Source organism: Aotus nancymaae, unplaced genomic scaffold (genome assembly GCF_030222135.1).
Source record: "Aotus nancymaae isolate 86718 unplaced genomic scaffold, 86718_ANA_hifiasm-v0.15.2.pri h1tg000106l, whole genome shotgun sequence".
Lineage (NCBI taxonomy): Eukaryota > Metazoa > Chordata > Mammalia > Primates > Aotidae > Aotus > Aotus nancymaae.
In genome coordinates, this window is record NW_026988521.1 from 4,784,950 (window position 1) to 4,811,429 (window position 26,480).

The following is a 26,480-nucleotide window of genomic DNA, read 5'->3' on the forward strand; positions in this document are numbered from 1 at the left end:
GGCCCACCCACAGGGGAGCTCATTCCCTCCACCCGTCCCAGCGCCTTGCAAGGCCCCTGCCACCTCTGGGTCTACTGCCCAGTATCCTGACCGCGTGCCTACTCCCCCTCCCCACTCTGCACGCAGAGTGGGCCCAGCTCCAGCCCTACCCAAGCTGTCCCTCACTGACACCCACATCTGCTCCTCCCAGTTCTCCAGCTCCATGGTTGGCCCCACATCCACCCAAAGCAGATCCCCGCACTGTCCCTTGCCTGCTAAACTTTTCAGGGTCGAGCATGTCACATAATGACGTGCAGAATGCTCTATAGCATTCGACGCTCTCCAGGGCTGGCTCTAGCCCTCCTCCCCACCCTCCCTCTGCAGCTTGGCTCCAGTCCCACCCGGACCCATGCCTCGCCCTTCTGTGGTGTCCTGAGCTTTCGCTCCTGGTGAACTCCAGCTGCCCTCAGAAATGAGCCCCCACGACTCCTCCCTGGCGACCCCAGCCAAAACACCTGCTCTGCCTGTCCACATCTGCCTGCCATCCCTGGATGGCACCGTGTGTGGTCAACTGCAAGGCAAGAACTGACCCTGTCACCTGTGACCGCCAGCCACGCACAGGAGCAGGCAGTGTGGAGTCTGAGTCTCCGTGAGACTGAAGACAGCAGACAAGGCATCGTCCGTCACACAGGCAGTGCCAGCCGCCAGTGGGGCCGCCCCACACGCAGTCTAACACACTCAGGTTCCAACCTGATTTACTGTTAAGAATTTAAGTTCAAATGGATGTGAGCCCTTGAGGCCCTCACCGCTCATGCTGAACACCTGGGTTCCCGAGCAGCCCACCTGTCCACTGCTGTGCCGCAGCAGGTGCTGAGCCTGCCTGGTCTGTGGCCCCCAGCTAGGAGGTGGGCCAGTGCCAATCCTATCCCACAGCGTGGCCATGAGGAGCACAGGACTGTCCGAGTCAGTCATCACCGCCACCACCACCACGATGGAAATCATGTGCACAGATGGCAGCCAGCACTGTGAGCCACGCCCAAGACACCAAGCTCCGGGTCTGAATATTTACCTTATCCATCCGATCCTTCTGCACCCCGTACTTCCCGCCGAATCCTTTGGAGTAGTCTGAAACATGGCAAAACACAACACTTACTGTGAGGTGGAGGCGAGCATGGGGCCGACTGCGGGTGCATGCAGACAGATCCAGAGACAGCCCAGGAAGGTGCGCCACAGCGGCAGAAACGACAACCACCAAGCGAGGCTTTACTTGCAAGGCAAGCTTTGCTTCCATCCAAGGTCGTGTGCTGCAGGCAGGGGAAGCCGAGCACAGGCCAGGGGCAGGCTTCAGCATTCCCGGAGGGGCAGGAGGGACAGGAGGGGCGGCAGGCGGCAGGCTGAGGGAGCTAAGCTGAGGAAAGAGGGCAGGGACAGGCCTTTGCAGCGCGCCACTTCAATAGCACAGTCTTCCGCACCAGCACGGGCTTATTCTCATCTGCTTCCTGTGCTCCTGCTCTACTGAGCGCTAAAAAGAGGCTCAATCGCAGTTTGTTCTCTCGCTTTTTAAAAGAAAAAAAAAATCCATGTGGAAACTCTACCAGCCAAACACTTCTGTTGCAGCAACACAGATCCACATGAAAGTCACACCGTCATGCAGAGTGAGGCCACGGAGAGCCACCGCCATCTCCATGAAGTCTGTGGGACCACCCGAGTGTTTACCTGCCCAGGCCTCAACACTGCTGTGCGTTTCTAACGCTGCAGGTAGGAAGCCTAGAATCTGCCCTGCAGGGTTAGGGAATGACTGTTTTTCCAAATACGTGTTCAGGCTCTAACAAGCAAGTCCAGATTCTGAAGGTAACAAAGTAACTGCTCTAAGGAAGGGTGCGGAGCTGGCTTCACGTACATACTGTGTGGCTCTGTGTAGAGATGTCACACACACGGTGTCATCAAACGGAACAAACGAGAAACCTCTCGCCCCTGGCCAAAAACACCACCACAAATGACACACAGAGAGACCACACAGGACACGCCTGTCTCCTGGGCCTTGCTGCTACGAAGCCCCTGGTCAAAAGGCCAGTGGCTTGGTTGGAGCAAACACCTCTCTTATTATCTGGAAGGCAGGAAGGCCTGACTCAATGGCTCACAGCAGTCACATTAATGGCAGAACAGCCTCCGGCAGGATGCCACTGGAGAGCAAAGATGCCCGGTCCAGAGACTGGATGAGTCACAGGGTTAGAAAGACAGCATCCACTCACTAACAGGCGTTTCCTGCCATACGCAGATCGCAAGCTCACAGGGAAGAAAGCGAAGGAACAGCTCAAAATCAGTGTCGCTCTAACAGACGTGGGTTTAAGTGCCCAACGGCTTGACAGCTGACAGCTGGTGACACAGGAGGACTGTGTTGCAGGCGCTAACGGTGAGCCCTGAAGTCTGTGCTAGAAGTGGCTGCACGGGACAGGGAGGGGGAGGTAGGAGGCTAGTGGCAACTGTGCCTTGCTGGGACTCGTGCTTGGCCAGCTTCTCCTTGTAATCAAACCCCACGGCAGCGGAGTCCTGCCTCTCCGACTGAACACCGAATTTGCCTCCAAAACCAGTCTTATAATCTGAAAATCCACAAGCAACAGTCGGGAAAACAACCGAGAGAGAAAACACAGTTGGGTTAGAGTTACACGAGCATGTGCAGAAGCGAACACTGTTTCCGGAAAGCAAGGGCTCTCCTGAGCTCACGGCCTTCAAGATCCAACCCCCAGGCTCAGTGCTGGCTCAAAGGTCAACGTTAAAGAATGAACTGAAAATCCAAACACTCAGCCAAGATCTGGAAACAGGCTAAGAAGTGTCCTTTAAATAATGCAGTAAAAGCACTCCGGGCTGTGCAGCTCGTTCCGAGGGTGCTACCCACGCTGCAGACGAGTGTGCATCTGCGTCCATGGGAGGAGAGGCCCTGAAGACGCGGAAGGCGCCACAGCCGCCTCAGCCCTGCTCCTGCCTGTCTCGGGACCGGCTCACATTGGGAGGGTTTCAGCCCCCTTAGGCTCCTTATCCTAGGGATGGAGGACCTGTTCTGATAAGAAAACACTTCCGGTTCAAAAGTAAGTGCCTCCTGCCAAAAACCACAGCCCACTTTACAGACAAGAAATGTGGACTAGAAACACTGTTTCTTTTGCACCTCCTGAAGGCAGAAGGCAAGCGCATCCCAGAAGCGCTGAAGGCTTGACCCATGCCCTGACTCCCCAGCTAAACCCAGCCCCCTGCTACAGGCTTGACCCATGCCCCGACTCCCCAGCTAAACCCAGCCCCCTGCTACAGGCTTGACCCATGCCCCGACTCCCCAGCTAAACCCAGCCCCCTGCTACAGGCTTGACCCATGCCCCCACTCCCCAGCTAAACCCAGCCCCCTGCTACAGGCTTGACCCATGCCCCCACTCCCCAGCTAAACCCAGCCCCGTGCTGGGCAGGCTTGACCCATGTCCCCACTCCCGTGGAAACCCAGCCCCCTGCTGCAGGCTTGACCCATGCCCCGCTGCAGGGTAAACCCAGCCCCCTGCTGCAGGCTTGACCCATGCCCCTACTCCAGGGTAAACCCAGCCCCCTGCTGCAGGCTTCACCCATGTCCCCAATCCAGGGTAAACCCAGCCCCCTGCTGCAGGCTTGACCCATGCCCCCACTCCAGGGTAAACCCAGCCCCCTGCTGCAGGCTTGACCCATGCCCCCACTCCAGGGTAAACCCAGCCCCCTGCTGCAGGCTTTACCCATGTCCCCAATCCAGGGTAAACCCAGCCCCCTGCTGCAGGCTTGACCCATGCCCCCACTCCAGGGTAAACCCAGCCCCCTGCTGCAGGCTTCACCCATGTCCCCACTCCAGGGTAAACCCAGCCCCCTGCTGCAGGCTTGACCCATGTCCCCACTCCTGGGGAAACCCAGCCTCCTTCTGCAGGCTTGACCTATGCCCCAACTCCCGGGGAAACCCAGCCCCCTGCTGCAGGCTTGACCTGTGCTCCCCACCCTCAGGTAAACCCAGCCCCCTAGGCACCACCCCCATGTCAGTGGGGAGGAGTTGTGACTACCCTAGCTGGAGGGTTTTTGGAACTGGGCAGCTGGGGGTGCACACAGGACAACTTCAACAGCGAAGACAAAACAACGTGCAGCAGGCACACACAGACACAACACACACCAACTGACCCAGCAGGAACAAAAACAGGCTTCCAAAACCGTCTCCAGGACAGGCAGAGTCAATGTACCTTTTTGGGATTCATGCAGCTGCAATTTCTCCTGGTGATCCCAGCCAAGGGCACATTTGTCTTGTCTGTCTGTCTGCACACCAAATTTTCCTCCAAACCCTTTCACATAGTCTACGTGCACAACAAAAGGCCAGAGCCCATCATTAACAGGGAGCGTGGGTCACAGGTAGAAGTACATTTTCAATACTTAAATACACATGATTCACTCAATCAACCCTTGCCTTCTGGATCCCCGGTAATACTTTACATAACATCCATGAAGAGGCCCTCCTTGGAGAGTGGCAGAAAATAACCTGGTCTATGACCTCGGCATTGTGACTGAGCCAGACAGGACCCCACGGAAGCTCCCACGCATGCAGCTCCTGCCCACACCATGAGGCAGTACAGGCTCACACGCACAACACAGACGTGCGGGGCGCGGCTGCCATGATAAGCAACGCTGCTAGGCCGGAGCGTCAAACACGCTAAGGCTCCGAGTTCGAATTCAGAAGCTGCGTTTCTGGATTTGCCATCTATGTTAGGGGCTGTCATAGTGTTTTTTCTTTCCTATCACATTAACAGCTGCTGCCTAGAGTATAAAGCTGAAGGCACCTTTCTGGGACTCGTGCTTCTCCGTTTTGCCTTGATACTCAAAGCCGACGGCGCTCTTATCCACTTTGTCCTTGTCAATACCGTATTTGCCACCGAAACCTTTGGAGTAATCTAAAAACAAACAAAAAAAAGAATGACTTAAAAAGGAGCAGTGAAATCAGTGGACATGCAAGGGTCTTAGCAGTCCTTAACAAAGTATTTTATCATTCCATTTAAAAAAACACAAAAATCCCTCAGGTCCCCTGTAGCAGCACTGAATAATACAAACAATATTTGAATGTGCTACTTATGTGCAATAACAGAAACATAAAGACTGGTAAGCAGATGTGGGGGCGTGTGCCTACAGCCCAGCTACTCAGGAGGCTGAGAAGGGAGGATCGCTTGAGCCCAGGAGGCTGTCCATCCTAAGCAACATGGCAAGACTCCATCTCCAAGTTAAATCATTAACTATAAATTAAAAAAACAGGCCAGGCACAGTGACTCACGCCTGTAATCACAGCACTTTGGGAGGCCGAGGTGGGTGGATCACCTCAGGTCAGGAGTTTGAGACCACTCTAAGTGGAGGAGGTGGTCCAGGGGCAAGGCTTTCAAAGGCCACTCTGTTTCACCAACTGAAGCAAGCCGAAGGATGCCAGGAAACAGGACACAACACAGAGCATCTTCCAGAAACATCAGTTCTACTCAAAATGAAGCCATGGAGCATGTTACTTTGATACCAAAACATGACTCTCTCATGGACCCATTAAAATCACAAATGCAGATGCTCGAGGCCTGAGGCATCCTAGGAGCCCTATGCCTGCCCAGGCACTCGCCCATGCTCCCAGGCTCCCTGGAGTCACACATTCACGTGGCTTCCTGGAGCATGCGCTGCTCAGGACTGTGCGGCGTCACGAAGACGAGGAACGGATTGTTCCCAGGAAAGAGAGCGAGAGAGAGAGGAAAGCAGCCTTGTGCAACTGGCAGGGCCTGCAAACGCCGGAGCCGTAAAGGGAGCCCAGAGAAGCCCGTTGTGAGACCAGGACAGGCTGCGACAAACTGCTGCAAGCCAAGCTGCCTTTCAGGATGCCGGGACTTTTCTCAAACGCCAAGCCAGCGCGGCTGGATCTTCCAGCAGTGTTTCTTGGTTTAGGGTATTTATTTTTCAAAGAAATCTGAGTTTTTAAATAGTCAAGCTCTCAGTTTTCAAATGTGGGCAAATATTTTTTAAAAATATAAATGTGCAGGCCAAACAAGAGAGGCACAGGGAAGCCAACAGGCCGCACGCACCCTCTGCAGCGCTGGGTGAGCGATGTTTACGGGGCATGCAGTCAGTGGCCAGAGAAGTCAGCACAGCCTCCACGGACAACGTGGCAGCATCTAGGGAAACTTTACATTCGATAGCCTTCGACCCAGCACTTCCACATCTAGGAGCTGATTCTTCTGAATAATCGCTCGTGTATAAGACACAGGTACAAGATGTTCCCTGCATTCAATTTTTGGCCAGGCGTGGTGGCTCACGCCTGTAATCTCTGCACTTTGGGAGGCTGAGGCAGATGGATCACCTGAGGTCAGAATTCAAGACCAGCCTGGGCAACATGGCAAAACCCCATCTCTACTAAAAATATAAAAATCAGCCAGGCGTGGTGGCATGCACCTGTAATCCCAGCTACTCAGGAGGCTGAGGCACAAAAATCACTTGAACCAGGGAGGTAGAGGCTGCAGTGAGCCGAGATCATGCCACTACACTCCAGCCTGGGCAACAGAGAGAGACTCCCATCTAAAAGAAGAAGAGAAGAAAAAATATTTTACAGGTCACACCTGTAATCGCAGCACTTAGAGACCAAGGTGGGAGAATTGCTTGAGACCAGGAGTTCGAGACCAGTCTGGGTAACAAGGCAAGAGCTCATCTCTACCAAAAAAAAAAAAAAAAAAAAAAGAGAGAGAGAAAAAGAAAGAACCTAAATTCCACATTCAAATGAGGCATGGTTATGTGGACTACGGAATCCTCATACGGTGGGGGACGGTGCAGCCACTCGAATGAGGAAAAGCCCAAATACACTGGTACAAAAAGAACACCAGACATTTTCAGTTAAAAAAATACAGCAATCCATGGGTACGGAGAGAAAATGCCCTCGTGAGTGTCTCTGTGGGTGAACACATGATTACAAGGACCGGGAGGCCGCCCACCTCTCTGTGACTCGTGCTTCTCCGTCTTGCCCTGGTAGTCGAAGCCCACAGCGCTCTTGTCTACGCGGTCGGCCTGCACGCCATACTTGCCGCCAAAACCGCTGGAGTAGTCTGAAGAGACAGGGCAGCGGTTAGCACGTGGGCTGGGTGACAAACTAAGCAAAAGCGTGTAGGGGTCACAACTCACAAACAGATCAAGCACACATTTTAAAACATACAATGAGCCACCCGCTGCTCCATACGGGTGGCGCTGGACACGTTTCACAACAGGGGCGTGGTGGGGTTCTGGGCCCTGTCAGCTGTCACAGAGCAGCTTCTCTGTGTTGTCTGAAATGAAGCCGTGTGCCCACTTTGAAAACCAGCTGCTTGGGTAAAAGTTAGAAAGCCTCATATGAAGAACCAGCACTTTAGGAGGTTGAAGCAGGCAGATCACCTGGGGCCAGGAGCCTGCCCAAAATGGTGAAACCCCATCTTTACTGAAAAATAGAAAAATTAGCCAGGGGTGGTGGCGCACACCTGTAATCCCAACTACTTGGGAGGCTGAGGCAAGAGAATTATTTGAACCCACAAGGCAGAGGTTGAAGTGAGCTGAGATTGCACCACTGCATTCCAGCCTGGGCAACAGAGCAAGACTGTGTCTCAAAAAAAAAAAACAAAAAAACAAAAAAACAAAAAATAATGGAAAGAGAAAACCTCATCTGAAGCCACGCAGCTGAACACTGCAGATGAGACACTGATCCTGAGCCTGCCCACCCCACAGCTACCTACACCTAGACTGCACCTAGACTGTTTCAGGACTGAGAGCTTTTCCCGGATGATGCAAGGCCACAAAAGAGGAAGAATGAAATAAGCTTGCAAAAAATAAGCTGAGAAATTTAAGGTAGCAATATGCCTTGGTCTTTCAAAAATGAGACTAGTATGATGTAATGAAGATTAATCCCCAGCACAGTAAGACCGTGTGTGCATAATGAAAACAAGAATTTAACAACTCTGGTTTCTATCCTGGGGGGCTGGGGGGCAGGGAGTTAGCTTTTTGCCAATAAATCTGAGAACTCTCTTTTCTAGGAGCAGCACCGCCCAGATGAAGGGAAGGTGGCTTCTGCTACAAGGGGGAGGCCCCACAATGACACCAGATGCCAGGGCTCCGAGGGGGCTGTGTAATGGGGGATGCATCCGTCATACGGCATCCGGATGATCCCGAAACATGAAGAGGAGCAGAATCCTCCTTATGCAACAGTCACCGCCTGGGAAACAGCTCCAGGGAATGATGCAAGGCTGGAGAAACATCATCACTCCTTATTTCAGTCTTCCTCTTTTGTGGCCTCCTCCCATCAGGGCCCCTGGAGCACCGGCCTCTTTCTGTGCTTTTCACATCTTACCTTTCTGGGAGGCGTGCTTCTCAGTCTTCCCCTGGTATTCAAAGCCTACGGCAGACTGTGATGACCAAAAACACATTGAAACATGGGGAGAAATACATTTTTTCAATGTCCCCAAACCAATCTCTCTGAATTCACAACATAGGAAATTTTAAAAAACATGAAACACGTCGTTGTGACCTCTGGGTCCTAAGGCAAGTGTACGTGACAGTAAAGCAAGAGCTCTGGTGTCCTAGGCGGACAGGCCAGCGAACATTCCACAAGGCCCAGTGAGCAAGGGGGCCAAGCTGCATCCACAGGGACCTGCCCTTCCCGGCACACGGCGGCAGGGTGTGCACAGCTGATTCATTCCACAGGCTTCACAAAAACTTGCTTTTCAAATAAGCCATGCTGAGAACATTAACATTAATAACAATAATAGCAGTGGCCACTGGGGTGCACCCCTGCCAGCCGGGCACTGCGATGGGCATCTGAGCACACGCCTGTGAGACAGATGTGATCCTCCCCCTCATTTCACAGACACATCAATTCGGAATCGTGGCTAATATGTCACAAGGCCACATCTGCCACTGGCATTGGCTCCCTCCAGGCTCCTGATCACTCCACTATGAAACAAAGGAGCCAACAGCCCCGAGACGAAGAGAATCAGAGAAGAGGCTCAGGCCCCGGATGACTGCAATACTCAGACACAAAGCCTGAGTCCTGGACCCAAAGAGCGCATCCTGCTCCCTGGTACAGGCTCTGATGTCACTTTGTCACAGTAACACACACGTGAGAAGCATGGGTGGAACTGATCCCTACTGGCACATCTGGATAGACACAGCACCGTCCAGTACCAGGGCATGCAGTGAAGAGTGGCCGCAGGGACTGCTACAGCAAGGCTGCTGTGTCCCGCCTCCTCCCCGGTGGGCCCAGGCTCTCAGAGCATCCCGGGAGGGAGCTGCCCCTCTCTGCAGTCCCCCAGAGCTGCAGGCCACCTGCCTGCTACTACCAATGGCCCAACGGGGCCAAGATCCACAGGGAACAGGCCCCTTGCCCCAACCGGCCCTAGTCCCAGCGCCACATCACTCACCTGGTCAACTCTGTCCATCTGGACACCAAACTTGCCTCCGAAGCCACGGACCGAGTCCACCTGCGAGCAGTGCTTGGAAAGTTTCGACTGATACTCGTGGCCAACAGCTGACTGGAACAGGATCCAAACACAAAGCGTTAGACACTGACAACACTGTAGCGCTTCACTTGATCCCAGAGTAGGGCTGGGGGAAGCCACCTCCTGGTCAGTGCAGGGAAACCTTACATCAGCACTCCCAACTGGGGAGTCAAGGAGGGGGACCAGACGCCTGGGAGACCCGGCTCCTTGGTGCAGGTTTACACGGCCACCACAGCCCCTGGGCTCCTGGAAGCTGCACATGAAGCCTGGCCACAGGTCAGAGCCACCAGTGGGGACTTCTGACACAACTGGGCATGAAGAAAGGGCACAGGGCCGGCAGCCTGCAGCAGGATCCGTGAGACCCACTGGTGTGGACACTGCTGGCCTCTACTGAAGTGGGGCCTCTGCAAGCCACATAACCCAAGAATCAGCACAACAAATAGTCTGCAAAAGAACAATTTTGTTCTGATAGACTGTAAACAAAAATAGTATGCAGAACACAGACTCACATTCGATTTGAGCAGCACCCTATTCAGGCGGGAGCCAGGTGCTGGCCACCGTGCCAGCTCATTTCAGCAGCATTAATGTCCTCAGCCCCCACCAGTGCACACAGGTTTGAGGAACTTCTGTTCACCAAAGTCAGCAGGTAAGTCTAGGGTTTGCCAGGCTTTCCACACCCGGCGCCCAGCGCTTTCTGTAAATAACACCTCTGGGACACGGCCACACGCATTTGCCAACGTGCCGTCCAGAGCTGCTTTTGTGTTTGGCAGTTTCGAAGAGAGACCCTCTGGTGAACAAAGAGGAAAAGACCTCCTACCTCAAAGCGCTGGCCCCGCCCAGCCCTGCCAGCCCCACCGAGGCCCCAGGGTTCCGTGCTCCCTCCTCACAGCAGAGCCGGGTCAAGGGCTCCTTCATGAACAGAGGCAGACCTGCCAAAGGGATTCCCCAGCATGAATTTTTATCAGAAGGAAGTGTGACAGCTAGGCAAAGTTTCCAGCGTTCTGATCTTACATTGACAAGATCACATCTTATGAAACAGTCTCACAGGGAAGACCGTCTGGAAGCCTGAACACGTAGACTCAGGGCTCCGGGATGCAAGAAGACAAGGGAGCAAGAAGGAAGCCAGCCCCACGTTATGGACGCAGGCACCGCTGGCCCCAAGAGAAGAGAGCAGTGAGTGATGGACGCAGCCACCACCGGCCCCAGGAGGAGAGAGCAGAGTGATGGACGCAGTCACCACCGGCCCCAGGAGGAGAGAGCAGTGTGTGATGGACACAGTCACCGCCGGCCCAGGAGGAGAGAGCAGTGAGTGATGGACGCAGTCACCACCGGCCCAGGGGGAGAGAGCAGTGCGTGATGGACGCAGTCACCACCGGCCCCAGGAGGAGAGAGCAGTGCGTTATGGATGCAGCCACCACCGGCCCCAGGAGGAGAGAGCAGTGCATGATGGACGCAGTCACCACCGGCCCAGGAGGAGAGAGCAGTGCGTGATGGATGCAGTCACCACCGGCCCCAGGAGGAGAGAGCAGTGTGTGATGGACGCAGTCACCACCGGCCCAGGGGGAGAGAGCAGTGCGTGATGGACGCAGCTACCCTCGCCCCAGGAGGAGAGAGCAGTGCGTGATGGATGCAGTCACCACCGGCCCCAGGAGGAGAGAGCAGTGTGTGATGGACGCAGTCACCACCGGCCCCAGGAGGAGAGAGCAGTGTGTGATGGACGCAGTCACCACCGGCCCAGGAGGAGAGAGCAGAGTGATGGACGCAGTCACCACCGGCCCCAGGAGGAGAGAGCAGTGTGTGATGGACACAGTCACCGCCGGCCCAGGAGGAGAGAGCAGTGAGTGATGGACGCAGTCACCACCGGCCCAGGGGGAGAGAGCAGTGCGTGATGGACGCAGTCACCACCGGCCCCAGGAGGAGAGAGCAGTGCGTTATGGATGCAGCCACCACCGGCCCCAGGAGGAGAGAGCAGTGCATGATGGACGCAGTCACCACCGGCCCAGGAGGAGAGAGCAGTGCGTGATGGATGCAGTCACCACCGGCCCAGGAGGAGAGAGCAGTGCGTGATGGATGCAGTCACCACCGGCCCCAGGAGGAGAGAGCAGTGTGTGATGGACGCAGTCACCACCGGCCCAGGAGGAGAGAGCAGTGCGTGATGGACGCAGCTACCCTCGCCCCAGGAGGAGAGAGCAGTGCGTGATGGACGCAGCCACCAATGGCCCCAGGAGGAGAGAGCAGTGCGTGATGGACGCAGCTACCCCCGCCCCAGGGGGAGAGAGCAGTGAGTGATGGACGCAGTCACCACCGGCCCAGGGGGAGAGAGCAGTGCGTGATGGACGCAGTCACCACCAGCCCCAGGAGGAGAGAGCAGTGTGTGATGGACGCAGTCACCACCAGCCCCAGGAGGAGAGAGCAGTGCGTGATGGACGCAGCCACCACCGGCCCCAGGAGGAGAGAGCAGTGCGTGATGGATGCAGCTACCCCCGCCCTAGGAGGAGAGAGCAGTGCGTGATGGACGCAGTCACCACTGGCCCAGGAGGAGAGAGCAGTGCGTGATGGACGCAGCTACCACCGGCCCCAGGAGGAGAGAGCAGTGAGTGATGGACGCAGCTACCCCCGCCCCAGGAGGAGAGAGCAGTGAGTGATGGACGCAGCCACCAACGGCCCCAGGAGGAGAGAGCAGTGCGTGATGGACGCAGTCACCACCGGCCCCAGGAGGAGAGAGCAGTGCGTGATGGACGCAGTCACCACCGGCCCAGGAGGAGAGAGCAGTGCGTGATGGACGCAGTCACCACCGGCCCCAGGAGGAGAGAGCAGTGTGTGATGGACGCAGTCACCACCGGCCCCAAGAGAAGAGAGCAGTGAGTGATGGACGCAGTCACCACCGGCCCCAGGAGGAGAGAGCAGTGAGTGATGGACGCAGCCACTGCTGGCCCCACGAGGAGAGAGCAGTGCATGATGGACGCAGCCACCGCCGGCCCCAGGAAGAGAGAGCAGTGCGTGATGGACGCAGCCACCGCCGGCCCCAGGAGGAGAGAGCAGTGCGTGATGGACGCAGCCACCGCCGGCCCCAGGAGGACAGAGCAGTGCGTGATGGACGCAGCCACCACTGGCCCCAGGAGGAGAGAGCAGTGCGTGATCAACACAGCCACCGCCAGCCCCAAGGGAAGGGTTCAGCACACTGAAGCCCCAGTGCAAACAGAATCCCGACAGCCCTCGCCAGACTCTTCTCATGTCTGTTTGTCCTCAATGTGTTCTTTTTTTCTGCAAGTCCTCAATGTCTTCTTTTTTTCTGGAAGTCTCCAGCACATATTTCTCAAGTCTTAACACAGGGATTTCCATTTTTAATTTTTTTTCAACTTCTGGAGTGGGCAAGTTACAAATAACTTAAGCCATTTCCCCTTCGGTTTGGAATCTGAGTTTAATCTATTTATTTCCTGAGGCAGAGTCTCTCTCTGTTGCAAAGGCTGGACCGCAGTGGTGCGATCGTAAGTCACTGCAGCCTCCATCTCCCAGGCTCAAGTAATCCTTAGCCTCCAAAGCCACTGGGACTACAGGTGTGCATCAACATGCCCAATTAATTATTTTTTTGTAGAGACAGTATTGCCCAGGCTGGTCTCAAACTCCTGAGCTCATGCTATCCTCCTACCTTGGCCTCCCCAGATGCTGAGATTACAGGTGTGAGTCCCGGTAGCTGGCCCTGAGTTATTTTTGACAACAGATCTGCCCCGTGGTGCTCATCTGAGCTGGGAGCTAACCTTGCCCAGATGCCAGCCATGACAAAGCAGCAGCAGCGCCCCATGCTGGCCTCGCCCTGCCAGGACAGCTCTCCAGTGTGCCGGCTGACAGGTGAGAGCGAGGCTCCACAAGCCTGCTGGGCTCCACCAGCGCATCAGCCTAAGAGGTGGAGCTCGTGGCTCTGGGCCAGGCAGGAGGTGAGGATGACAAGACCGGATCCTTGAAAAGCCCAGCCCAGAGGGGAGTCTCACTGGGAAGGACGGAGGGAAGCAGAGGCTGCCGTGGAGAGGGCACAGGGGATAGGGAAGTGAGGGCTCTTCCAGAGAGCTCCCGGCACCTGAGAGGGCCTGAGCTGCAGGTTCCAGGGTGAGCAAGATTCGGGCTGAATATCGGTACAGTCCAAGCAGCAGCAGAGAAGCCAACCACAGCAGCTTCCCTACCAGGCTCTCCCTTGACACATCTTGTTTCTCTCCCCCAATGTGTAATTTTCCCAACCCAGAGCAGGGAGCCCCATTTTTAGAATAAATTTCTCTCGGTGCTAACTCCCCACAAGCCCCAAGTAAGTAGAAAAAAGGCTTCTACCTACTTGCTTGGCTCACTGCACTGAACACATGGGATCTGTCTCTCCATCCAATGCTTCGCTGACTGCATGGAACATGGGTCTGTCTGCCCGTCTGCACTCCTAAAAGCTACCAGACTTTTTTTTACTTCAAAGATAAGTATTCTGCACATGCCGCTCTTCTCAGTGTCAGGGCATCTCTGTGGTAGTGACACAGCAACATCCATGTCTCTTTCCTGCAGATGGCCCCCACCCCACTCTTCCTCCAGGCTATTTACGGTCGTGGTCTGGGTGCCCTGCCGGCCCACCACATCATCTGCTCTGAAGGGGACACAGCAAGGTGCAGCTCACTGTGACACAGCAAGGTCATCCGTGCCCAGCTCAAAATGTTTATCCGACCAGTACACCAGGTGGGAGAAGAATGAATTACCAACTGGAACCTGACACCGGCTGACATACTTCTTTCCACAGAGTAAAGGCAAACATCCGTCAGACACAACAATCTTATGTTGCTCTGACTCAAAAGTTCACCTCCAGGATGTCTGCAGAATGTAGAGCCCTGTTTCCTGAAGAAACATGCAGACACACTGCAATCTCTTCCGCCTTCTCTCCAGGAAGGATGTAGCCCTCCTGAGCTAATGTTGCTCCCTCTCTTAGAGTGGAGCTGGATGCATTTAGCCAACGTCCTCGATCCATGTCGGCATGGTGGTCTGCATCCATCAACGATGGCTCCCGGGAGGCTCGCCCACACCTCTCCAACAGAGTGAACTCTTTCCCCAGCCTCGTGGGCGCTGACCTGACACGAGGGACAGACTACTCTGAAGGCCACTAAACACATGAAGGACGTTAGCCAGGCCTTCAGCTGAATGTCCATGTGTGTCGTCAACCACGGGAGCCTACAATTTGATTTTGGTCTTCGGATCGGCATGACTTAGGCTGCAAGCCAGAACTGCAGGCGTTGATAATGCCAACACCTGGAGACAGCATGCTTCTGGACTTCTGTCCTGATCAGAAGGCCACCTCTAGGGAGCTGTCTCCCTCTTGGCCTCCCTGTGTGACACTCACGCTCCAGCACCTCTGCGGGTTCTTACAGAGCTTTAAGGAAAGCCAGAGTACTTCACAGGCAAGCCCAATCCACAGGGACGCCTCAGGGCGAATTTCAACCTCAGCAGACGGACTCAAAACTGCTGACGGAAGGAAAGCCTGAGGGACAGCTGTGCCAACCGGACGCATGGTCTGAGCACAAGGAGCGGGCACAGGCGGCCGCTGGCCACTCACCTTGTCCATTCGGTCCTGCTCCACGCCAAATTTCCCTCCGTAGCCATGGGAGGCTTTTGGTCCTGTTTCAAGTTCCTTCTCCTTAAGAGTCTGATGTTCTTGAAAAACATTCTCTCTCAGCTTGTGTATGCTTGAAGGAAGAAAGAGAGGAAAATGGGAACAAATCAATAGAACAGATGTGCATCTTTGCCTCCTGACATGATAAATAAGGACAGGTGACACTGTCTGTAAATCTGGAAATCTGCGTGTTCACTCGTTCTCTCTCTGCGCCGTGCTTTCCTGACTCTCCTGCCGGCCGGTACGCCCACTTCGGCAGCCCTCAGTGTGAGACGCGTGCTCCGTAGGAGAAGGAACACGAATCTGAGCACAGTGGGATCATCCCAAATCCCCGCCAAAGATGGCTCTTCAGAAAGCTGAGCTTTATTTCACACAGGGAAAATAGGAAAGCTAGTTTGTAATCGTCCAGAGGTAGAGGGGAAACAGAGGCTGAGTTCCCTTTCTCTAGCCACTGGCAGAAGTCTACTGGTGCTGAACATCTAGATGGTTCGTCTTTACTTGAAGTACTCCAGCTTTTCATACATTCAAAGATGAGAGGAAAGTGGTTCCAAATTTAACATCTAAACACCATTAAAAATTTTTTAACATAGCCGATAATAAAACAGATCAAAAGATGGGGTCAAAATCTGGCAGGCCGGACACAGCTGTCATTGTGAGACCCCACAGTGGTACGAAGGCCACTTTCGCATTCAGACTTTCTGCCCAGGAGACACCAGGCCACCACCTCTGACATCTGGACAATAATCCTAGAATTGAGGAAACCACCCAATACCCTTACGAGCAGGGGAAAGAAAGACACCACTTCTAAAACCTGGGAAGGCCCCAGAGCATGAAACATGGTCTTATTCCCAACATGTTCCTCTCTGAATCCTAACCAATCCACAGGCTTTTGTACTGGTCAGTTCTGTTTTTTCTCCAAGCCACCCTCCAAGACATGTTTTGAAGCCACAGGGAACAGAAGAGATGAGAAGAGGTATGATGACTCAACGAATGCAGGCGTCTGCCTAACCCCACAGCAAATACCCAAGGCTACAGGGGACTACTAAGTCAGCCCCATTCCAGTCTCTTGTCCTGGGCAGCCGCATGGTCCTTGGAATTCTGAAGCTGCTGCTGTGGAAGGCAGTGTGCTGAGCAAGCCAGGGAAGGACTAAAACTTGTGTATAAAAAGCCAGTGTGGCCAGGCACAGTGGCTCACACCTGTAATCCCAGCACTTTGGGAGGCTGAGGCGGGAGGATCACCTGAGCTCAGGAGTTCAAGACCAGCCTAGACAACATGGTGAAACCCCATCTCTACTAAAAATACAAAAAAATTAGCCACGTGTGGTTATAGGCGCCTGTAATCCCAGCTACTCGGGAGGCTGAGGCAGGAGAATCACTTGAGCCCGGGAAGTGGAGGTTGCAGTGAGCTGAGATCGCACCATTGCACTCCAGCCTAGGCGACAAGAGCGAAACTCTGACAACAACAAAAATGACATTGTGGGCCAGGTGCAGAGGCTCACACCCATGATCCCAGCACTTTGGGAGGCTGAGGCAGGAAGATCTCCTGAGCCCAGGAGTTCAAGACCAGCCTGAGCAACAAAAGCAAGACCTCGTCTTTACAAGAAATAAAAGAACTTAGCTGGCCACGGTGGCACATACCCATGGTTCCAGCTACTCAGGAGGCTGAGGCAAGAGGACTGCTTGAACCCAGGAAGTCAATGCTGCAGTGAGCTATGACTGCATTACTGCACTCCAGCCTGGGTGACAGAGTGAGATCCTGTCTCAAAATAAACAAATAAATAACCTTTAAAAATAAAATAAAAAGCCACTGTGAGGACTGTGCCTTCTTTTCTGGACTGACTGAACCTTTCTCAGCTGAAGGGACCGTGGCCAAGCCAGTCTTCCCAGGGTCCTGAGGCGGTCACCGGGTTAGTGGTGCTGCCTTCACAGCCAGGGAAAAGGAGGACACACTCTGAACCCAGCGTGGCCTAAAATAAAAGTCTGAGCACATTTTTTAAGTTCCTTTTATCTCCATTTCCCGACGAAAAAAATGGCCCAAGAGCTGGCATTTTAGATAGTGCTAAGTGGGAAACAATGGCAGGGTTCACTCGGCTCCTGACTCTACCCTGGGCTTGTGACAAGAACACAGAGCTCACAGTACCTGACTACTAACAATGATCATTTCCAGAGAATTAAAAAGGGAGGGGACATTTAAGGTCTAAGTGATTCGGACATCCCATACTTTAGAAACCTTGCGCTTGTAAGGTAGAGCTTAGGGAAATGTGTTCCCTGATAAAAGCCACAATACTGAAAAGCAGATGCTCTAAAATTATAAGTATGGAAATTGTTTGCAACGGGAATTTAAAAATTACTGAGCACATAAGTATCTAAATGTACACATATAAACACCTGCATTATGTATACACATACGTGTGTGTGTGCCTTATATTCATCTACTGCATGGGTATCAGGTCAAGAAGATAAAAGCAGTTGCCACCCAGGCTGTCCCTGCACAGACGACCATGGCCACAGGCCCTGCTGCGCCAAGCTCCCCACGCAGAGGGGCCCTCAGGAGGTGGTGGCAATGACTCTTACTTGATGTGCTCCTGATGCCCGGAGCCCTGCACGGTCTTGGCACCCCATCGTTGCTCCTTCTCACTCACATCATTCTGAAAAGAAAAATGGCCGGTAAACCCCACAGCCCGGATTGTGACACAGACAAACCACCACCCCGTCAAAGAAAAACCCAGGAGAGCCACTTCCACTTGCTGAAAAAGGAAAGCAAAGGCTGGTGGCTCCTACCACAAAATCGGGGTCGGTCTCCCAGTCGTCGGCTCCCGCGTCATCCTGGGTGATGGACACAGCGTGGCCTGCCGAAGCTTTCCACATCTGAAAGAGCAGCCCAGGGAGGGTTACGGAGGCCTCAGGGGCGCCATCCACAGAGGCCAGCAGATGAGCCCTTTGGCCAAAGCTACCGAGATTCCAGGCAACCCAGGAGGATGAGGCTGCAGGACCAGCCAAGCCTTCGTGGTCCCTAAGCCCAAACCACAACCACAGGAGTGAGAGAAACTTCACCTTGGGGGCTCTAACACTGCCGTCAACTGCGTCAGAAATACACTAGAAATACTCTTTGGCTTCAACTCAAGTGAGAAAATTTCTGGAAAATAAAGTCGGGTATGTACTTACTTTATTTATTAAGAAGATATGCCTGTTCTGCTAAATCATGATGACTCTGTTTCCAAGCAAAAATAAAAGCACCATTTTGGGTTGCATATTATAAATACACTAAACGTTACTAATGGTCAATCTCATGGTATGTGTATTTTTATCACAATTTTTTAAAAAACAGCAACCATTTTGATTTCAAGTGCTTACTGAAACTGTTAACAATAATTTTCTTAATTCAGACTGACAGTGTAGTAAAGGTTTCAAGTGGTTTACTGGAGAATTGCTTCACCCTCTACTTGGGAGGAAACAGGAATATAAAATGCCACCTTCCCCTCTATTAGGCCGTTCTGCAAGTGGGCAGTCCCTTCCTCCCTCAGCACTTCAAGACTGGAAGGTTTCCTCTGTCACAGAGAACAATGGCACATATGTGAACCCTAACAAGATAATTCTTTTTGTAACTGCAGTGGTAAAACCTAAACTTTTAAGGGTTTTTTTTTTAAACTATGTATTAAAAGAACTGATTCCTTTTCCACAGAAATAGTAATACAATTTCACATAGGCCACAGAGCAACTGAGAGATTATTTTAAATCAAACAGCCAGAAGCTGTGGCCAGGAGTCTGAACCCAGGACACCCAATTCACTTTTTCTCAGGCGCCATATTGGGACCGGAGTGCCCGGGATCAGGACGGGACAAAAGCCCTTTGCAGCCTGAGAATGCCCCATCTGGCTCCTCCCCCTCCAGCCTGGCTGGGTCTCAAGTGAAATCCAAAGTGACAGTGAGGGGCCAATCAGGACACTGTGCTCTTAAATTTCTAATGCAACTTTGTCTCTCGGGCAAGAACCGTGTGCCAAGGGGTGGGGCAGGACCAACAATGCCCCTGGCACCTCGTGTTGATGCCCCAAAGCACAGCAAGAATTTCCAGAGAGATCTGCTTTTGAGAGGATTTTAGAGAACAGATGAACCAGAATCTTAGAACTGAAAGGCACGGCCCGGCGTGGTGGCTCACACTGTAATCCCAGCACTTTGGGAGGCCAAGGTGGGCAAATTACAAGGTCAGGAGTTCAAGACTAGCCTGGTCAACATGGTGAAACCCTGTCTCTACTAAAAATACAAAAAAATTAGCCTGGCATAGTGACGGGCACCTGTAGTCCCAGCTACTCGGGAGGCTGAGGCAGGAGAATCGCTTGAACCCAGGAGGCAGAGGTTGCAGTCAGCTGGGATCGCGCCACTGAACTCCAGTCTGGGTGACAGGGCGAGACTCCATCTCAAAAAGAAAAAAAAGAACTGAAAAGCACAAGGGCACAACCAGTCAGTTTAGTCCCAACGCGCCCATTTATAAATGAAGAAAAGGCTGCAGGAAAGAGAAATGGTATGCTCAGTCTCCAGTTGCCCCATGGCACCATGCTGCTCGGGCCAAGGGGCTGCCCATCTGTGGGACTTCAGCTGTCTATGGTTCCAACCCCTGAAGAAGTGGCCGTAGGAAAGGACGGACGGGAGTCCCTGCAGGGCTGGCGAGGTCAACCTTCACCCCCAAGTCAAAGGTGAAAGAAGGCAGGTGTCTTTGCCTGTGACTTTTTCAGGCTCATCAAGGAAAGATTAGCAGAGCAGTCACCACTTATCTTCCTGGAAGGCAGCTTCACCGGGGGCAGGGTGGGCACTGTAAGCTTCACTGTCCCTCGCCTGGGGGCCCCCATCCACTTTCATGGGGTGGGGAAGGGGCCAGATTTCCCCCTCAGGGAAGACAGGAATGTGTTCTGTCCCTCAATTCCAGAGTTTTCTGCAACTGTCTCCACTAAGTCATATGCAACAGAAACCTGACTTTGTTTTTTAAACAATGAAATTTCCTTCCAGAAAATTCTCTCTCTCCCAGTAAATCCACAGAAACAGCAACCTCCCCTGTTTCCTGTCGATGGATTTCTGCCCTTACCATCCACAAGAAAGAATGTCAGGATGTTCACAAGACACAAGTACCTTTCTTTCCTCTTGGAGATAAAAGGCTGTTCACAAAACTCTGTTTAAAACACGGCAATCCAACGAGGAATTTCCAGGCATTGGAGAATGATTCCGTCTGTAAAAAGATTAAGGGTAAAAAAGCTCAGAAGGCTGTCTACTGACCGGCTCCCTGGGCAAATCCTGCTGTGTAGAAATCTTTTTAGAATATGTCAAAAATCCTCCCAAACATAACAAGGTTTTGTAATGAAATCTCAAAGGAGGATGGGAAGATCTGCATTTTACTAATGAAAAAGTTCAACATAGAGAAACTAAAGAAGTTATGAAAGATTTCTAACTACATGATGTTTCTTATTAATGCAGACAGAAATTACTGCCTCAATTGCTAGTACGCATTTACTGTTTGCTATAATTCTTACAAGTTTTTGCTTGTTATTCATTCTAATTAATGACATTAAAACAAAATAATTACTGTGAGCTTTTTACAAGAATAATGTAAGGAAAGCACTCCAGGCTGGTCCAAGCGCAGTGGTGTTTACAACTAATTGATCACAACCAGTTACAGATTTCTTTGTTCCTTCTCCACTCCCACTGCTTCACTTGACCAGCCTTAAAAAAAGAAAATAAAAGAAAAGCCCTCCTCGAGAGGATCATGATATGGCTGGGAGAAAAAAACCAGTATGGTGACATCCATGAAGACATGAGCGCGGCAGCTGGAGAGCCGAGAAGGAGGCTGTATTCTAACGCACGTATACAGTTACGGCGCAGGGAGCAAGACTCCAGTTCCCCAGAGGGTAGCCAGGCACATGACCCCTTCCCTGGGACCACACATCAGCTTCAACTGGACACCATACACTGACAAATGAAATCTCTTTGTCCCTAGGAACAAGCCGGTCTCAGGCAGAGCAGTTTCTCATGGATTAGGAACTAGGGGATGGCACTTCGCTGGCCCTCCTAGTAATTAACTAATTTCCTACCTGGTTCCTGACCCAACTATTTGCTCTGTCTCTCTCCCCAATTCCCTTTGGCAATCCTAACTTCTACAATGCTTGGTACATCCTCGTTAATGCAGTTATTAGTGTAATCAGCAAGCATCTATACAACTCTGCCTAAAAAATTAGCCAGGCATGGTGGTGCATACCTGTAGTCCCAGTTACTCAGGAGGCTGAGGTGGGGGAACTGCTTGAGCCCAGGAGCTCAAGGGTGTAGTGAGCCATGATCACATCACTGCACTCCAGCTTGGGAGACAGAGAGAGACCCTGTTTGAAAAATAAATAAATCATAACGTAAAAACTAAAAATCTACTCATGTGCAGCTAAGGATAGGCTCAAATCTACGATTTTATCCCCTCAATATTTGAAATTTTAAAAAGTCACAAAAACAACCAATAGAAAATAAGCTTGATTGTTTTGTGGATCCAAAGATAATGCCTCTAGACCCCTACCTCAAAACCATACAGAAACGTTAACTCCAAAATGAACTAGACCCCTACCTCAAAACCATACAGAAACGTTAACTCCAAAATGAACTACACCCCTACCTCAAAACCATACAGAAACGTTAACTCCAAAATGAACTAAAATCCTAAAAAGGTGCAAATTTTTGTGACTTTGAATTTGGCAATAGATTCTTAGATGTGACACCAAAACATAAGAGAAAAAAAATACATTGTACAAAATTAAAAACTTTGTGCTTCATCAAGGTGACAAGACGGTCCCCTGAGAGAAAACTCTTTGGAATCATATATCCAGAATATATACAGAACTCTTATAATTCAATAATCAAAAGGGCAAATAACCCCATTTAAAAATGGGTGAAGGACCTGAAGAGACATTTCTTCAGAGATACACAAATTGCCAACAAGCTCAGGAAAAGTTTGTTCAATGTCATTAACCATCAGGGCAATGCAAATCAAAACCACAAAGACAGTCCACCTCACACGCACTAGGATGGCTAAAATAAAACAGATAATGACAAGTCTCAGCAATGGTATGGAGAAAGCAGAACCCTCACAGATTGCTGATGGGAATGGGAAACGGAAAAGGTCTGGCAGCTCCTGGGAAGGTTAAATGCAGGTACCACATGACTCAGCAACTCCACTCCTAGGTCCACACCCAAGAGAAATGAAGGTAGAAGCACATAAAACTTATACCTGAGTGTTCAGAACAGCACCATTCATAGCAGTCCACAGGAAACACTCCATAAGTCCATCAACTGATAAACAGACACATATCATGTGGCCTACCTAACACAAAGGTGTTTTATTCTGCCACCAAGAGGAATACAGCACGGACACCTGCTACAGCGTGGATGAACCTCTAACATGTTATGAAAAGTAAAACCACACACACAAGACTCATCACATATTATATGATTCAATTTCTATGGAATGTCTGGAGCTGGCAAATCTACATAGACAAAAGATACATGACTGGTTGCTCAGGGCTGGGCAGATAGTGGTGGTGGTGGTGGGGATCGGGAGGTCACAGCTAAAGGGTACAGGGTTTCTTTCTGAGGTGATAAAATCATTCTGAAATTGATTGCAGTGATAGTTGTACAACTCCACGAAGATACTAAAAACCAGTGGATAGTACACATTAAACAGGTGCACTGTATGGTATGTGAACTCTCAATAAAGCCGTTACAAAAAATACTGTTCAAAAGATGGCTGGGCACAATGGCCCCCACCTGCAATCCTAGCACTTAGGGAGGACAAGGTGGGCGGACTGCCTGAGCAGCGGCCCACTGCACTCCAGCCTGGGCAACACAGCAAGACTCCGTCTCAAAAAACAACAAAAAAAACTGTTCAAAAGAAGATAATGACTCTGTCCAACCTCATTAATATTAAACCTTCCTTGCAAATGTCAGTGTACAAATTAAGACTACACAAACATGAAGTAGTTTTGCTCTGTCTAAACAGAGTGGAAAATTCCTCTGTTTTTTTTTTTTTTTTCTTTTTCAGACAGTCTTGCTCTGTTGCCCAGACTGGAGTGCAGTGGTGCTATCTCGGCTCACTGAAACCTCCATCTCCTGGATTCAAGCAATTCTCCTGCCTCAGCTTCCCGAGCAGCTGGGATTACAGACATGCGCTACCACACGCAGCTCATTTTTTATATTTTTAGTAGAGATGGGGTTTCGTTATGTTGGCTCAGCTGGTCTCCAACTCCTGGCCTCAAGTGATTTGCCCGCCTCAGCCTCCCAAAGTGCCAGGATTACAGGCACAAGCCACTGCACTCAGCAGCACACCCGCTAGCAGCTTTTTTTTTTTTTTTTTTTGAGACAGGGTCTTGCACTGTGGCCCAGGCTGTAATGCAGAGGCACAATCTCAGCTCAATGTAACCTCTGTGTACCACGTTCAGGTGATCCTCCCACCTCAGCCTCCCGAGTAGCTGGGACTACAGGCATTTTTTCTATTTTTAATAGAGATGGGGTTTCCCCATGTCGCCCAGGCTGATCTCCAAAATCCTGGGCTCAAGCAATCCACATGCCTTGGCCTCTCAAAGTGCTGGGATTACTGGTGTGAGCCACCGAGCCCGGCTGAAGAATGTTATACTGACGAGACAGAACTATCTGTCCAGCATCAGCTTTCCATTAGCCTCAGCACCTTCGGCAGAGCAGGAGGAGAACAAAAAGGCCCTCGGTAGCCAAAATCGCGATCACAGACACATTCCTACACCACACTTACTCAAGGGAAACCCCGCCCATTCTCAGCCCCAGCACTTCTACTTTTTACGCAAAGCAGTGCGTGAGCAGATGGGGTGGGCCTGGGCCACAGTGAAAGCCAAGCCTGCTCACAGAGCACAGTCCCCTGCTCTTGGCTGTTCCAGGCCATGGGAATGCTCCAACACAAGGCAGTAGCCAGCACTCACAGCAATTCACTCTCAAGGACACCTTTTTTCTGAGCACCTACTACATGGCACAGACTGAAGATCTGAATTGCCAACTATGTGCACTGTCGTTTTAAAAGTGTTTTAAAAACAAGTCCATCAAAATGCTACAATTAAAAGTCAGCTTTAAGCAAGGTGCGGTAGCTCATGCCTGTAATCCCAGTACTTTGGGAGGTTGAGGCGGGCAGATCACAAGGTCAGTGGTTCGAGACCAGCCTGACCAACATGGTGAAACCCCGTCTCTACTTAAAAATACAAAAATTAGCCAGCAGTGGTGGTGCACACCTGTAATCCCAGCTACTTGGGAGGCTGAGGCAGGAGAATTGCTTGAACCCAGGAGGCGGAGTTTGCAGTGAGCCGAGAGCGTGCCATTGCGCTCCAGCCTGGGCAACAGAGTGAGACTCCATTTAAAAAAAAAAAAAAGGCAGCTTTAGCTGGGCCTACCGTCCCAGCTACTTGGGAGGCTGAGGTGGGAAGATCACTTAAGGTCAGCAGTTCAAGGTTGCAGTGCGTTAGATGGCACCTGTGAAGAGCCACTGCCCTCCAGCCTGGGGACAGGGTCTTCCTCTGTCACCCAAGCTGGAGTACAGTGGTGCAATCATAGCTCACTGCAGCCGCCAACTCCTGGGCTCAAGAGATCTTCTGCTTCAGCCTCTCGAGTAGCTGGGACTACAGGTGCCCGCCACCATGCCTGGCGGATTTTTCTTTTTTGGTAGATTACAAGGTCTCCCTATGTTGCCCAGGCTGGTCTGGAACTCCTGAACTCAAATAATCCTCTCACTTTAGCATCCCAAAGTGCTGGGACTGCAGCTGTGAGCCACTGCACCCCGCCCCAGGGCACAAGAAACTTCTTTTCAATAAGCTTTAGCAGACGGTTAGCTTCCAGTTCCAGGGGACCTAATATCGAAACAACCCTGCCTCCCCAGCTTTTTATTCTCATAGGTCCTCGATTCCCACTTAAAAGACTCTTCCTTGTTCCTTGAGTATCTGGCGAATACTTCTCTAACCAGAGGAGAAATAGGACGAACTCAGTGCTCTGCAGCCGGTGACTCACCCACACGGTCAAACACGGGACTGGAGACAGGGCAGGCGCCCCTCCTTCGCCACAGCCTTGAGGGCTGCGGTATGGATCACGCCCTAAGGACCTAGTGGGTGAAGTCCCCGCAACAGAGCCTGTGCAGCCAAGTCAACACTGAGCCCAAAGGGAGCGCATGGGATTCCAGGGAGCGCTCATCGGTTGCCTGCGGAGCTTCCTTCAGCAGAAAATGAGCCAGACACGTCCACAGATTCCAGTGGGAGGAAGCCCTGTCCCTTCTCACCCGAGGCCTTCCAGCGCCGGGGATCAGGCATCCGTTAGACTATCCAGATGATGGAAACGCAAGAAATAGAAAGCCCCAAAGCACCTTTCTGGTGATTTCAAATACACCCCAAAGGAGGGACGGTTCCAAATTTAGAGCCTCACGACTAGCTGCAGCCGCACCTCGCTGCCTCCACTGACCTGATTGCAAAACCTCCGCTCAGGTGCGGGCCGGGAGGATCCCCAGCTGCTCCGCCGCGTCCCACAGCAAGCCCCTCAGAGCCGCGGACCCCTTCCCTTCGAAGCCCAATTCCCTTCCCTGGACCCCTCCTCGGCAGACCCCAATCCCCTCCCCTCGGACCCCTTTCTCTCAGACCCCTCGCCCTTTCCCTAACACGCTTCCCTCACCTTCCACGGCCCCTGGAAACTCGGCCCCCTCCGCTCGGATTCCCGAACCCCACAGGCCCCAATCCCCTCCCCCTCGGAGCCCATCCCCCTCTCCTATTCCCTTGGACCCACGATCCCTCCCAGCCTGGCCCCTCTCCTGCCCTGAAGCCCTCGGGGTCCAGGGACCCTCCCCTCAGAGCTGGGACCCCCATTTGGCCCCTCTCTAACCTTCTCCGCGGACCCCAGCCCCGAGCCCTCCGCGGACCCCAGCCCGGACCCTCGGGCCCAGACCCGACCTCGTGGCCCTCGCGGACCCCCGGCCTTCGCCCGGCCCCGCCCCAGGTCGGGAAAGCCTGGCCGCTCTGCCCCAGCTCCCGAAACCGCGAGCGGAAGAGCGGTGAGACCGCTGCGGCCGTCGCTTCCTTCCCCTTTTGAGGCCCAGCGACGCCACAAGACGAGGGCAGCAGAGCGAGGCCTGCCGCCGGGGCCGACGCCGCGCTCGCTCACCGCCGCTGGGGTTCGGTCTGGCCCGGGTCGGCCCTGACTGCCGCCGCGCCCTCCGCTCCCAGGCGCCAGGCTCCACTTCCGGTTCCGCGGGCGGGGGGCGGGGCCGCATCCGGGTCCCCTCGCGGCCCCGCCCTCGCCCCGCTGCCGCGTCCCGACCCGCACGACCCCCGGGTT

General features: G+C 52.6%; 1 protein-coding gene across 6 annotated transcripts in view; it reads right to left on the reverse strand.

The window, feature by feature from the left end:
* CTTN (cortactin) overlaps positions 1-26,360 on the reverse strand; it is a 37,494-nt gene extending 11,134 nt beyond the window's left edge. The window contains exons 1-13 of one of the 6 annotated variants that reach the window (XM_064370311.1): positions 26,307-26,349; positions 21,370-21,487; positions 20,250-20,346; positions 17,911-17,997; positions 17,704-17,777; positions 15,073-15,202; positions 9,420-9,530; positions 8,351-8,405; positions 6,972-7,082; positions 4,806-4,916; positions 4,215-4,325; positions 2,469-2,579; positions 1,049-1,104 (exon numbers count right to left, since the gene is read on the reverse strand). In XM_064370311.1, coding sequence (XP_064226381.1) covers positions 1,049-1,104; positions 2,469-2,579; positions 4,215-4,325; positions 4,806-4,916; positions 6,972-7,082; positions 8,351-8,405; positions 9,420-9,530; positions 15,073-15,202; positions 17,704-17,777; positions 17,911-17,997 — 957 coding nt within the window. In that variant the 5' untranslated portion in view covers positions 20,250-20,346; positions 21,370-21,487; positions 26,307-26,349. Of the gene's footprint in view, positions 1-1,048; positions 1,105-2,468; positions 2,580-4,214; positions 4,326-4,805; positions 4,917-6,971; positions 7,083-8,350; positions 8,406-9,419; positions 9,531-15,072; positions 15,203-17,703; positions 17,778-17,910; positions 17,998-18,183; positions 18,472-20,249; positions 20,347-21,369; positions 21,932-26,306 lie in introns of those variants that run through there. The other 5 variants (XM_021669725.2, XM_064370312.1, XM_021669726.2 and 2 more) reach the window with 5 other exon arrangements.
* Between the last annotated feature and the right edge of the window lie 120 nt (positions 26,361-26,480).